We start from the raw sequence: 14,003 nt of genomic DNA, 5'->3' as shown, positions 1-14,003 counted from the left end.
GTACAACCTGCCATATATAGAGAAAAATCTCTATATATGGTATATATTTTCATAACACCATGTCCTTGCTATAAATTGAGTTTGTTTATACATAAAATACAAATACAAAACTGGAAGAATTTAACAAATACATTTCAAGAAACATTTTTTAAAAAAAGCTCTGGGTCAGATAACCAGAAGTTACATACACGTCTGTTTTTATTAATGTCATCAAAATGTTTGTTTGCTACGCAGAGCTGCAAGGCAGTGTATCTAAAGCATCTGTTACATTTATCAACACGTCCATATGTACATGTTGACTGTTAATTTGAAGCATCACTACCTTGCAGCTTATTCATAAAAACATGGAGAAAAGAACAAATGAAAAGAGATCGAAGGAAGGTAACAAAATAATAATAGAAAAAAGATAGGGGTGTTGGCTGTGGATCAGTTGGTAGAGTTGTCTCAACAGGAAGGTTGAGGGTTTCGATACCAAGCTCCTGTGAGCAACATCTGATGTGGCCTTGGCCAAGACTAACCACTAACCAACCCTAACCCTAAATTGCTCCCTCCTGAAGGAGGGACTGTGTATGAACGGGATTAGTGACTTATGATTGTCAATATACATAGAACATAGATAAGTCTGTGAATGAATAAAAAGAATGAATGAATTAATAATAATGAATGACAAGCATTGCATGGACAGGAGTCTGAAGACTCGAAAAGCGTTATATAAGCTCAAGTCCATTTACCATTTACCAAAAAAAGAGAGATTTTTTCTGATGTCCAGAAACAGTTTGGGAGCATAAAAGCAGAAAGCTCTCTCAAAATCAACAATAGCCCTCCTCGTGCAGGTATATGAAAACAATAGCCCTCCTCGTGCAGGTATATGAAGACAATAGCCCTCCTCGTGCAGGTATTTGAAAACTGTGTTAGACTGGAGCTGTCCTTATTTCCCATGCGCAGCTCATGACGTAAACTCGAACCCGGAAGAGAGCACGGCTCGCGCTGTGGTGGCGATGCTGCTAAACCCCGGAGCAGCCTGTCCGCCCCATCTGGGATGGATTTTGAAGAGGCGCTTCAGGTAGTTGGCGAGTTTGGACCCTACCAGAAGCGGGCGGTGGCTATCCTCCTTCTGTCACAGGTTTATAAAGCATAAATCTATGTTGTGTTTTAACTGCTGTACTGTGTCTGTGTGCTATAGAAGAAGACGCTAACTCGACGTGGCTCACAGCTGGAGTCGTTTCATGAATCTGACTGTGGAGACACACTCCCATTCAAGTCTCAAAGTTAAAGAAGTTGCGATGAAGCCTTTTTACTGACTGGCATGTAGAGTTGAAGAGAGAATCGTTTTGGTGGTTTTTATGACCACATTGCGAAGAAGACATCATTAAAGTCAATGTTGTCTTCACATTCAAACCAGAAGCTCAGAGGACGACAGAAATAAACAGCACCCAACACTTTATTCTTATCCCTAGCATTCACTTGTCACGGATGTTTTCTAACTTTAGTGGCTTTTTTAGTCTGTTGTGAGTTTCATTTCTGCAGGACTCTCTTGAAAACCAGTTTTTTATCCTCAGTGGGACTTTTCCTGGATAAATAAAAGTTACATAAAAAAATAATTCCTTTAACAGTGTGCAACTTAAACATTTCGTGAATTTCGACAGCGAACCATGTGTAGATTTTCTCGAGGTTTGCCAAACTTATGCATCATACTCATTTCACCAATGATCTGTTTTTCTCTGCTCGGTCAGCTACAACAAAATAATCTGACATGTAATATAAGGAAATGTGTCAATATGCCCTTTAAGGCTAATATAGCCATTCAACTGTCTTCTTAATAACAAGTAAACCTCACAAAATTACAATAAATACAATAAATCCCATGATAACAGAGATGGATTGTAATGGGCCGGCTGGGACTCAGACTTATGAAGAGGTGGCCTGAACTGTGAGGTGTAAATCTGAGACTTTATACAAACCTTATAAATAAACATGAACGCAGCCTCAGTGACATTCAGACGTTCAGTTCCTGAAAGTGGGGACGTATGGCAGTAGCAATATTGGAAATACTGTCAGCCGAACAACAGACAAAGATCAGCTATACATAAATTCAAACGGACCCTGAACATAAGTTCTAACTTATGACAGAGATTACACACGACTTGCAGCTGAGATACTTTTACTTTAAATCCTAACAAAACAGCTCCAAGTTGGTGTAAAGTCCTCTGTTAAATATGGTTGTTATGCTGTATGGTTCTCAAAGGTGGGATTACTTTGAGCATGAAGATGAGCGGCAGCAGGAGTGTGTTAGGATGAGGGATGTTCTCTGCTTTTGATTTCATCCCTCTAAAATGTTTCATGACTTTGATTTATAGGACCTAAGACACATTTCTCAACTTTTGGGACAAGTAAAGTTCAATTTGAATCTCAAAACGGATGAGTGAAAAAAAAAATTAACCCCTCTACTGTGCAGAGTGTGTAAAAGCTAACAAACTGCTTTAGTGTATTCACAGTATGGTGTTGTTGGCCTTACTCTTTGAAGAGCTTTCTCTGAGCAGTAGTATTGTGTGTGTTTCAGGTGTATATGGCCTGTCAGTCCATGCTGGTTGTCCTGGTCGGAGCTACACCGCAGTACCGGATCGAGCAGCAGGACGACGTCCCATCCAGCCAGCAGGAGCCCATCCAACGTGTCACCTTCACAGAGGACATTGATTCCATAGTGACCGAGGTAAGGGAGCTGTGGTTTCCTCACATGCATCTCGCACCTAACTTAGTGTGTGTGTGCTTGTTAGGATCATTAGATCCTCAAATAAAGGCTTTGTGATTGTCACCTGTCTCTGTGTTCCTCAGTGGTTTCTCATCAAGCAGCAGGCCTACAAGGTCGGCCTTGCTGGATCGCTCTTCTTCGCAGGGCTTCTGGTCGGAAACCTCGTCTTTGGGCCGCTCTCGGACAGGATTGGGAGGAGACCCGTCTACCTGACAGGTGAGGAACACCGCAGACAGTGAGCGGGTCATGTAGCAGGCGATGAAAGCATTGACTGGGAGTGTGTCACAGCAATGAAAATAGTTCTCAGATCTAGTTTTATGGCTCTACATTTGAGCTTCCCTTCATCTGTGTTGTATTTGCCCACAGTGATGGCCTGGAGTCAGAGGGATGTTTTATCAATTCAGGAGGTTTAAAGTTTAAATCTCCTGAATTGATTTTTGTTTCACAAACTTTCAGATATTATTCTACATGCAATGAAAAAAAACCTATTACTGACCATTAGGGTGTGATACAGACGCATTATAAATCCAAGATAACATTTGAACTGTTTCTGTACTGTGACACAAAACAGAAAACCAGGCCACCAACGAGGAGAGAACTGTAGAGTACTTGTACATATCACTGCTCTTACAGTAACCAGTCAGAATGCTGTGAATACTGTATTCAGTGCCTCTTGCATTTTCACCGTGTTGGCTATGTTCTTTTGTCTCTGCCTCTTTTTTTACTGTCTTGATTGCTGTCCTTGTACTGTTTGCTCTCCTTGTTCTCACTTGCCACACAACAAATCGCCCTGCAGGGACAGATATAGTGGAGTTGAGCGCTCACTCTAGGCCCAGTTGTCCCACACTGTGCTGAGGCACAGTTATTTGTTTGGACCGTGTCATTTCGTTTGAATTTCTTCTCCAGAAATCATTGAGGGCAAAGATGTTGAGAGTGCAACTAAACACATTTAAAGACTAAAAAACAGCTTTTTACCATTACCTTTAGTCTGATTGGACAGCTGAAGAGAAATAGGAACTGCAGGGAGCGAGGGTAGGGGATGACATGCAACAAATAGTGTCATAGCAGGAAGTCCAAACTTGTACCCAGTGCTGTGTGTAATGTAGCCTCTGTATTTGGGCACCTGCTCTACTAACGCAGCTATTCCGGCACCTGGACTTCTGGTTTCCCTTTCTAAATGTTCTGTCATGCTGATTAGAGTACAGCTCAAAACCCTGTTCATGTGAACTGTAGTTCTTTAATCTCTCATTCAGGACTCTGCTCCTACTCCCTTTTTTTAAATAATCTGTCTGTCTCGCTCTCTTTCCTTCAGGTCTGTTTTTGGAGGTAATCTTTGGTTATGTGACCGCCTTCGCACCCAGCTACGAGGTCTTCGCCGCCTCCCGTCTCCTGGTGGGGCTGATGAACGGCGGCATCGGCCTCGTGTGTTTCGTTCTAACTCAGGAGTACGTGGGCAAGTCCTACTGGGCCATGACAGGTGCGAAAACACCCAAACGTTTCTATAATATCATAATAATAATAATAATAATAATAATATCATCCATTTAGATGAAGATTGTTTTGTTTTTATATTGACACTTAATTTATACTGTAAACATACAGCAAGGACTACAACATTTGGAGTTAAAATGGAGTTTGATTTGTCCCTGTAACCTCTGCTGATCCTTCACTGTTGGATGAAGTTTTCTGTTTTTTATTTTATTTTCAGGGACTTTGACCAGCATTACTTTTGCCATTGGTATCGCCCTGTTCGGAGCTTTGGGCTACTTCATCCAGCCCTGGAGGAGTCTGGCTACAGCGGCTAACTCATCTGGGGTCCTGTTCTTCCTGCTGTCAGTGTGAGTGCCAACCTCAGAGAGCTGAGACACTGCTGGAATCCACATAAAGCAAAAAGACACTGGTGGCTTTTAACGTCATTTCAGGTTCATGTTTTTATCAGCACACGCAGCTGATTTGATCATGTAAAATGTTTGTCCTTTTTCTACTTAATGTCATAAAGTCGTCGGTTATCTTTCCGCTGGTCTTGTTTCCTCCAGCTCTCTCCCAGAGTCTCCTCGTTGGCTGTACTGTCGGGGTCGAACTCAGCAAGCTGAAGAGGTAATTATGCTGTTTCGTATCTGCAGGAAGGAGCCGATGTTACCCAAATATAGACACTTAGATTTGTAGTCAGTCACGTTAGATCAGTTTGTATATGTTTCTACATAAAAATTCCAATCTCAGGCACGGGACCGAATGTCAGTACCAGAAGTGTTCAGGTTTTTTATATGTAGTACGAGTAGAATCGTTCACTAGTGTTTCAGCGAGATTTGTATGCACACAGAACGAACAGTCAGTGTAGATTGGTGGAACTCAATATGCTGTTGAATATCTTCAATCACCCTGAAGCAGCCATCTACAGAGGATTTATCTTGAAATATCGGGAATGTTTTCAAACACATATCTGCAAATGTTTCTAGAAAACAAACTCCTGTGAATTCCACCTGCTCTATGCTGATTCTCATTGACAAATACATTTTTGTCTTCTGAGGTTTCTTGTCCGACGGTAAACTATGGTATGGTAGAAAAAGTGGAAGTGTACACGACAACATGGAGTGCTTGTGCAGAACAGCTCCGTATCGAATTTCAATCACTATGGATTGGATGTGTTGTTTTGTGAAATGTGATCTTAGCAGCCAGAGCAAGCCGACTGAGAGTCATCTGTAGATAAATGATTTCAAACCATTTTCAAATGTTGTACTCATCCCTTTTCATGCGCTCATTGTTTTTTTACTCATTGTAAATTTACTGTGTCAACAAAATGTGACAGGATTCACGTTCTTGCATCACCATGCTGTGTTTCTCAGGAACTCCCGAATAGAGCTTCTTTTTGAATTTTTGCTCCGGCCTGTACTTTTTACCCATTTCAGCCTGCCTGCGTCACCAGTGATCCGCAGTTATGTCTGATTCTGAAATTGTCCCGTCTTTCTAGGTCCTTCGCTACATGGGGCTAAGAAATGGCAGGCCTGCCAACAACCTAATGTTACAGCGAGTCACCGCTGCGAAAACTGGTAACCACGGCGACAGGGGAGCAGGTGTCCTACAGCTGGTGCTCCATCCTGTCCTCCGACCGAGGACCTTGGTGCTCATGTATGTGTGGTGAGTTCACCAACACAGAGCAGCTGTAGCTTTACTCTGATGACCCAGTAAACACAGGTTTGCTGGTTCAAATGAAGAGCTGTCACTGCTACTTAAACTGCAGTGGCTCTTCAACAATACGACTATTTTTGCCACTTCTGTCTTTTCTGATAGCGCAGGAAGAAAAAATCCCTGTTAACCCTTGGCACTCATTGAAATACTTTGAAATTCGAAAATTCAACCTCAGTGTGTTATTGGGGGACATAACAGAACTTTATTGCTGTAAAAAAAAAGTTTTGATTTCATGTAGAAAAATAAACATTGACGATGTTACCATATTTGGTTCAAATGCCACAATAGCAGGATCAGTGACATAGGGTGATCTCTTCTGATTGGCTGAGTGAGGATCACATGCTTCTCGACCTTACTGAGGTGCAGAAGGGGGCCATATGTAGTGTTTATGGAAATTACCAAAAAATAGTCACTTACCCGATAAAGGGTTAATACGTATTATCTTTGCCTCTGTACATGCACCCAGAGTATTTCCAGTACACACACTTCCTCCCACAGAGCTCCCACTGGAGTGTGGACTTTAAGATGATTCTTAGAAGAAAAAAAAATCCTATTTTCTTCTCCTTTTTTTTTTTTTTTTTTTAAGAAGTACCAGGTAGATTTTTTTTTTTTTAGTCCCACAGTTGAAGCAGTTGTAGTGTTTCCTGTTGAGGACAGAGTGTACAGTAAACAAGCTCAAGGGAAACAGTCCAGGCAGTGCACAGATAACGCAAAGAAATGTGAGCGATATATCTATGAGCTGCTGAGCGAGCTCTAGATTCATGTTCTCACCAAAACTAAGAAGATATCCCCACAAACAAAAAAACAACATTTTTAACTCTCAAGACTGAAATTGATCGGGGCGCCGATAGCTCAGCGGCAGCGACAGCGCGCGTACCATGTTGCGAGGCCTCGCTCCTCGTGCGGGCGGCCCGGGTTCGCGTCCGGCCTGTGGCCACTTTCCCGCATGTCTCTCCCCACTCTCTCCCCCTTTCCGACTCTATCCACTGTCCTCTATCAATAAAGGCAAAAAGGCCAAAAACAAATCTTTAAAAAAAAAAAAAAAGACTGAAATTGATCTCCGTTCATTGTCACAGCCTCTTACCTGCTCTGCGTGTGTGTGTGTGTGTGTGTGGTGTGTGGCAGGTATGCATGCAGTCTGGTGTACTACGGTCTGACTCTTGGAGCCAGTGAGATGTCTGGTAGCCGCTATATGAATGTAGCCATGTACGGCCTGGTGGAGCTGCCTGCCTACCCCCTCTGCATATACTTCATCAACAAACAGTGGTAAGAGACACACTTAACCAGCTGAGACACAACACCTGGACACCGCACAGTTTAACACTCTGATCCTCTCTGCAGGCATCCTGAAAGCCACACAGCTCGTCTGTTAGCATCAGAAAGAAAGCCAGTCGCAATTTGTTTGAACTGTTTGGGCAACAAAATCAAATGCAGAAGCTGGAAGGCGCAGTGGTGCTAGTCTTATCCATCACATGCACTTTCACTGAGCTCTGTTTTCAGCTGGATGGGGGTGTGACTGTTCTGCCAACAGGGAAGAGATTTTTGGCGGCTTTCATCTGTCTTGGCTTATAAGAAGCACTTTCACATGTTGGCTGTGGATTTCAAGTTTAAATACATAACTTGTTCAGGTGGTTGGTTGATTGGTGCGTGGGGGATTTAGATGACATTATAAGCCATGTGTTATTACCCTGGTGTATTATCTTATACCTGCTCACACCTCATCCTGTCTGGGATAGTTGTTGATGTAGGTAAAATATTAAACGCTACTAATAATTATGTATTTATAGTGACTGTTACCGGGCAGATTTGATGCTTTAACTTTCCTAAATAGTCTCTGGAGATCTTTTTTTTTTTAAATTAACATATTTGAATATCAGTGTTAAGTTGGTCTGTGCTTTGCTTTTTTTAGTTGACAACTAAAAACTGATACGACTGCTTTGTGTGTGTTGTTTTTCCACAGGGCTGGTAGGAGAAAAAGCATGGCTAGCTTCTTGTGTCTGGCCGGCTTTGCCTGCCTCTGCACAGTACTCATCCCTGAAAACACAGGTGAGCCACGAGTCCTTTGAAACACCACCGTGGCAAAGTCCTGCCATCGTGTTTCTGCAATGAATCAACAATGGTGTACTATCGGTGTCACAGTCTGGGACTTCGTTTAGGTTGACAGTCTCGCAGGCATGTAAGAGACACAACATCTAAATAAACAGAGGGAGCTTCACATACACATATAACAGATTTAAACAGCATGATTATATATTACATTGTGAAGATATAATGAAAAGAAAACAAACAGAAGACATGCATTAAAACAGGACAGCAACTCTGTACTCCAAGCAAAGCACACAGGATAGCTGAAAGCAGGGCAACAAAACACGAGGCGTAGGTGGCCTACATTCGAATGAGACAGCATACCAGTCTATGACATCCAACAAGGAACAAGAAGAGAATACAAAGCATGACTCAGTTACCAAGTATGGTCTCATAATTGATTGTCTTTGAGCCAGGACTTCAAGTTGTGCTTGTGTTAGAGTCCTGGGGAATGATCGCAGGTCACCAGCTTTTGCTGACCTTATTCAATTATTATTGGGGGAAAAAAGACAGATTAGTGTTGAATTGTAAGTGTGATGGGATAGTCCAGTGTTTCCTATGCTAAAGGAGGTTATAAAGGAAGCACTGACCTTTCATTAGCTCTTAGAGAATTCAAAGGGCTCCTGTCATGGCCGCCACTTAAACTCCTGAGTGAGAAAAGCAAGCGCCATGTAGAGCCCCCCTCCTTCCCCCCCCTCATCTGTCTGTTGACACGAGCGACAGAGAGGAAAGTAGAAACGTGGGGTGGGGACTAAAACGGCGATGCTCGCGTCATACTGCGTTGCTCGCAGACAGTTCGGACACTCGAATAGCAAACAATACAATCTGTCTGATATTGTCGCTGACGCTCGCGTCGGTTTTCCTTGGATGGTTAAAAGTCTTCTGATGATCTGGAGTCGGATCTATCTGACTGTCGATGTTTTGATTAACTCAGAATAGAGAACAACTTTTTTAAAGATGTTCGCTGCTGTCAACGCTGTAAGAGATAATCAGTTTCTCCTGTTAAATGTCTCATCCTTTATTCAACAACCCAACACCGATTGAGTGCATGATGATCATGAACTTGACAATGTAAAGAAAAGTTTCTGTTTCATTTGTGTTTACAGAGACGTTAGTGAGCGTAACATCGTTGGCTTTGTTGGGAAAACTGATGGTCAGTGCAGCTTTCAACATCGCCTATGTCTACACCTCTGAACTCTACCCAACGGTGATCAGGTGACATGCCCAAAACGTCTCATCGTGTGAAGTGTTCTTAAAGTGTTTGTAGTGATGGTTAAAAACATGAACCTCTATGTTTGATTTTTAAATGTGAATGTTCTTAAATCTAAATGGATTCTTATCATATTTGTGCGTGTCTTTCAGGAACGCAGGTTTGGGCGTGTGCGCCATGTCGTGCAGAGTTGGAGGGATCCTTGCACCATTCGTCCCCTCGATGGTGAGAGTCTGTAGATGTGAAGTTCAACGACAGTACACATCGTCTCTCACTTTGTCCCACTGTCATCATGTGTGAAATTGAAGGCTTATTTCACTAACAGAGGCTTTTCATTGACTTAAATGGGATCCAAACACAAGCAACACTTGAAAGTAAGATTTTATTAGTTCTCATATCCAAGGGCAAACTGAGGTCCTTTGGAAAGATATTCTTTAAACATACATTTTTAAAGCAATGCAGATGGATATTTCTACTCAAATAAAAAGCACAATAGGTGACTGTTTGCTTTCATTAGTGCCGTTTATAGGACCTGTTGCAGCCTACCGTACATGAAGACAAAAGTCTTGTTTTAAAATTAAGTTAGCAACAACTTTATCAGACATTATCGTTAACGTATGAAGGATTTAATCGATTTGTTCTCTTAAAGGCTGAGTGTGTGACATTTTACACACAAATACAGCAGAAACCCATTATCCTCTGAAAATATGTCAGGACTGTCTACACTGAGTGTGAGTGTGGCTGTCTGAGGCGTTGTCTTATCTGTGTTTACATGGACATGACAGCCGGCCGGCTCACCCTCTTGGTTATAAAAGCTTTAAGTGAGGGACGATAGAAAAGAAAATTAACATTCTGTACTCAAGTAATGATTGTAATGACTCGTGAGCATTTTTAGAGCACAGTCATTTTGTGTAAAGAGCACTACAATTAGCCTGCTAGCACAACAATGCGGCTCGAGTTGTTTTGGTTTCATGCTGTTGTAGAAGGGCGACATCTACTGGATTAAAGAGTCCCACATTCGGCCTTTAATTAAAAAGACAAAAGACGACTAAACTATTCTCTCTCAAAGGTGAAAATAACTTCCCATAGCACATGTCACATGCTGTTTCTGTCTCTGGCAGCTACACCTGAAGGCGCTACAGGAGAGTGAATCCGGTATTTAAAATATGTTGTTTGTCAGTGTTGGAAGATATTTTTTGTTGCTTAAAATAAAACACTGTTTTAACCTACAATTGTTGGATTTCGAAGATAGCTTTGACTTTATTGTCAAAAAGTCACAAATGGACATGGTGAGACCAAGGCCAGTAAGTGCTGCAGAGCCGCAGGAAGTTTGCAGATAAGCACTTCTTATCAGAGGGGAAAAGAGAGAGAGAGTCCTTTCCCCAGGAGCTGGTATCTACATCCCCTCCATGCTTCTGTCCAGCAGGAGTGTGGGCTCAAGTTCAACAAGAACAGATGGAAATTTCTCTGTGTGAACCTCTGAGTTTTATCAATGTGTGACCCATTAAATCAGTATTGGAATCGGTGTTTATTGCCGAGTACATTTACACATACAAGGAAGTTGACTTGGTGTTTTGGTGCAAAACAGTTAACAAGGAAATGTGAAAACATTGGGCATTTGTGTACTGTACAGGATGACTTTACCTTATGTGAGTGCGTCCGAAGAGAGATAGATCATCTTTGACCAATTATTATTGGATTTATTCATTAGATAGATAGATAGATAGATAGATAGATAGATGGATAGATGGATAGATGGATAGATAGATACTTTATTGATCCCGAGGGAAATTCAAGGCATCCAGCAGCAGTATACAGAGAGACAGGACACAAGACATTAGTTACAATACACACCTGCTGTCCCCCTCCCCTCTGTATTAATACAGTTTAAAGTTACAGTTTGTCCATTCGTAACATTTGTCATGTCAGTTTAGCCATTAGTGTCTGATAAGTGTTTGCTCCTCTCTCAGTGCTTCACTAAAGATTTTAATTCTTAGAATTTCCAGATATCTTATGTTATTTATGACTTTGAATGAAATGAAGATGCCTTACAAAGTATGATTTAGTGAATCTTTTTATTGTCTTGTTTGTGTTTACAGGTTTTTTTTTAAATTATTTGTGAACTGAAAAGAATCAAGTTTTATAATTTGAATAATGAGTTAAGAAGCCTCGAAGCCACTTTCATTTTGTCATTCTGCGCTCCAATATTTTACCTGCATCATTGTACACATGAAGCGGCGACAGCATGGCAGGCTGTGAATTTAATAAAGTGACCTTTAAAATGAACCTTGCATGTTTAACATTCTCACGTGGACACAAAGTCTCTGCAGAAGTCTCCTTCTCTTTTAAACAAACTGACCTGCCATAAACCAGTTGCAGGAAAATCAAGAAAGCCGTTTTAAATTAAAAGTCATCTTTAGACTCCAAAGAGTAATGGAAGATTTTTTTTTCTTCTTTCTGTGTGTTACAGCGGGCTGTCCACACCTCCTTGCCTTTCACCGTGTTCTGTCTGAGCGGTCTGTCTGCAGGCTGCCTGGGCCTCCTGCTGCCTGAAACACTCAACAAACCCACTGCGGAGACGCTGGAGGAGCTCAGCAACCCGACATACAACCGAGTGCTGGAGGGCAAGGTGAGAGAGCACTTCACTGCCTTTAAATAAAAGCCTCCGCAAAATCACACTAGTTTGATATCAAAAGCATAAAAAAAGCACCACTTCCTGACATCAATATTTCTGCAATTGCGTTCTTTCCGTTAATCGTGTCCTTTGCATCTTTTTTGTTCCCAAGGCTCTTTTATATGAGGATGATAAATGGAGAACAAACTACAAATGAAGCCAGCTCGAACACATCACATTCCCACTGCAACTGTTGCCTCAAAATGATGAACTGTCCTTTTAATTAAGCAAAAAAGGTGTGGTCACCGTGCTCACTCGTCTGTTTATGTGACTTTGACAATGGGGAGAGCGCTTCGATGGGGACCAACGCTGTCTCTTGTGAATTCAAGGGGAGAGTACCAACTTGACTTTTCCTTATTTTACACAGAAGCCAAACAATCGATTTGCTGCCTTTATTGAATTGCCTGAACGTGGTGCTTGTGCCTTATTTGGAAAGTAGAGAGAACCCAGATACAACGGGACAGATTTACGTCTTACATTAAAGAGAGGCTCACCAGAGTTTGCTACCAAATATCAAATTACTCGACAGTGCGGGATCATTTGTCACATGTGCTCAGATTAAACATGTAAGAAGTCCCGCAAAATACAGATAAGTTACACCTGTGCCAGATTGAACTGATTTTGTAAGTGTCCATACAGCATTTCAAGGACCAATATTTAACTCTGCCGCCTAGTGGTTCAAATGGGTACTGCATTACAAATTCAAAACATTGGAGAGAGCTGTCTCCCCCATCTCCCTGGAGTCGATGTGTACACACTAGGATGTCATGACAGACTCTTTTTTTTTACTCTTTGACCATGTTTCTGACCTTGAAGCTGATTAGGTGTGAACGAATCAGTTACAACTGAACCACTTCGCTTACCCACTTTTGTCACCTGTCGGCTTCTCTGGCAAACTAAGGGGCGAGAGGCGAAACGACTCTGTGGGGGAGCTGCCTGCTTCTCTGGTCCAAACATAAACAAACTGTTCCACTCTGGAATCAAAACTTAGGAGGAGATACTGGCTGCTGTGTTCTTGACAGAGAAGACAACACTTCAACACAGACCTTTCCTAAAAGTCTGATAATATAGTCAGGTCATTTTATGATTTACTTCATTAAATACATAATGGATCTTAAATAAGTGTTCTCAGTACATGACTGTATGTCATGAGGTATAAGGCTGCCTCCAAAAGTTAACTTTTGAAATGTTCAGTCAAGAACAAATTGAACTTTGCAGGAGCAGCAAAGCAGGCTGTAAACTTTAACAAGCCAGTCACAAAAGTACCCTTCAGTGTTCAGAGCTGTCATCCGTTCCTCCTCTCCAACAATCAACAAACCTTGATGACTCCAGTGGGAATGTTACTGTGTCAATGCAAAAAGTCCGAGTTTCTCTGGCGCTCTAAAGTTAAACTTTGGGAGCTGCATGCCAAGCTGCTGCTACCTAACCTCACACGCTGACTCAAATCCTTCACCTTGGGAAATGATACAGAAACAAAAAAAACTGCCAAAATTTCAAACCGTAATAAAGCAGTTGTCTGATTATGCCTTAATGCCTGGTTGGCAGTCAGCATTTGTTTTACAGTTGAAAGATAAAGGCTGAACAGAGTTTCATGTGACACTAAACAGGAAGAAAAAACATTTCAACTTCCATGCTTTGATTTGTTTGTGTGCTAACTTGTAAAAAGTCATTGCACAAATCAATGAAAACTGAAACGATATGCACCTTACTCTGATGCATTATGCTATTCGTGATTTATTATTGGAGTTTAAGCTCTAAAATGTTTGTAATGAGTTGTCAGTTGTTAATTTTAGTTAAACTTTCTGGGATCTTTCTGCAGATGTTCTCCTTTTTATTTAAGAGGGAGCTGAAATGATGGACCACTTCAGGCACAGAGTAAATAGAGAGTGGGGTTTTTTTAGGTTTTTTTTTTAATCACAACATAAGATCTTAAAGGTTGAGACATACCTATGTCACTGCTCCAGATCAATAATGGTTATTGACATTATCATGAGCGTCACTGTAAACGAAATTCTCATCAGATATGAATCTAAAAAACAACAACCTTTTACCTTAAACTGGACTGAAGCTTTAAATGCACCGGGCTTGCAAAAAGGAAA

At 41.5% G+C, this 14,003-nt stretch overlaps 1 protein-coding gene across 1 annotated transcript; it reads left to right on the top strand.

The window, feature by feature from the left end:
• Positions 1 to 907: 907 nt before the first annotated feature.
• On the top strand, positions 908 to 12,422 carry slc22a15 (solute carrier family 22 member 15). The gene is made up of 13 exons (XM_079362982.1): positions 908 to 1,123; positions 2,561 to 2,710; positions 2,833 to 2,965; positions 4,062 to 4,226; positions 4,458 to 4,587; positions 4,786 to 4,846; positions 5,718 to 5,884; positions 7,061 to 7,201; positions 7,896 to 7,981; positions 9,127 to 9,235; positions 9,383 to 9,455; positions 11,701 to 11,859; positions 12,017 to 12,422. Exons 1-13 carry the CDS (start codon positions 1,040 to 1,042, stop codon positions 12,059 to 12,061), a joined length of 1,503 nt encoding a protein of 500 aa, XP_079219108.1. The 5' UTR covers positions 908 to 1,039; the 3' UTR covers positions 12,062 to 12,422.
• The last annotated feature ends 1,581 nt before the right edge of the window (positions 12,423 to 14,003 follow it).

The sequence above is a fragment of the Symphodus melops genome (genome assembly GCF_947650265.1).
Source record: "Symphodus melops genome assembly, chromosome: 15".
NCBI lineage: Eukaryota > Metazoa > Chordata > Actinopteri > Labriformes > Labridae > Symphodus > Symphodus melops.
The sequence above is the reverse complement of the archived record's forward strand: the minus strand, read 5'-3'. Positions and strand labels throughout refer to the sequence as shown.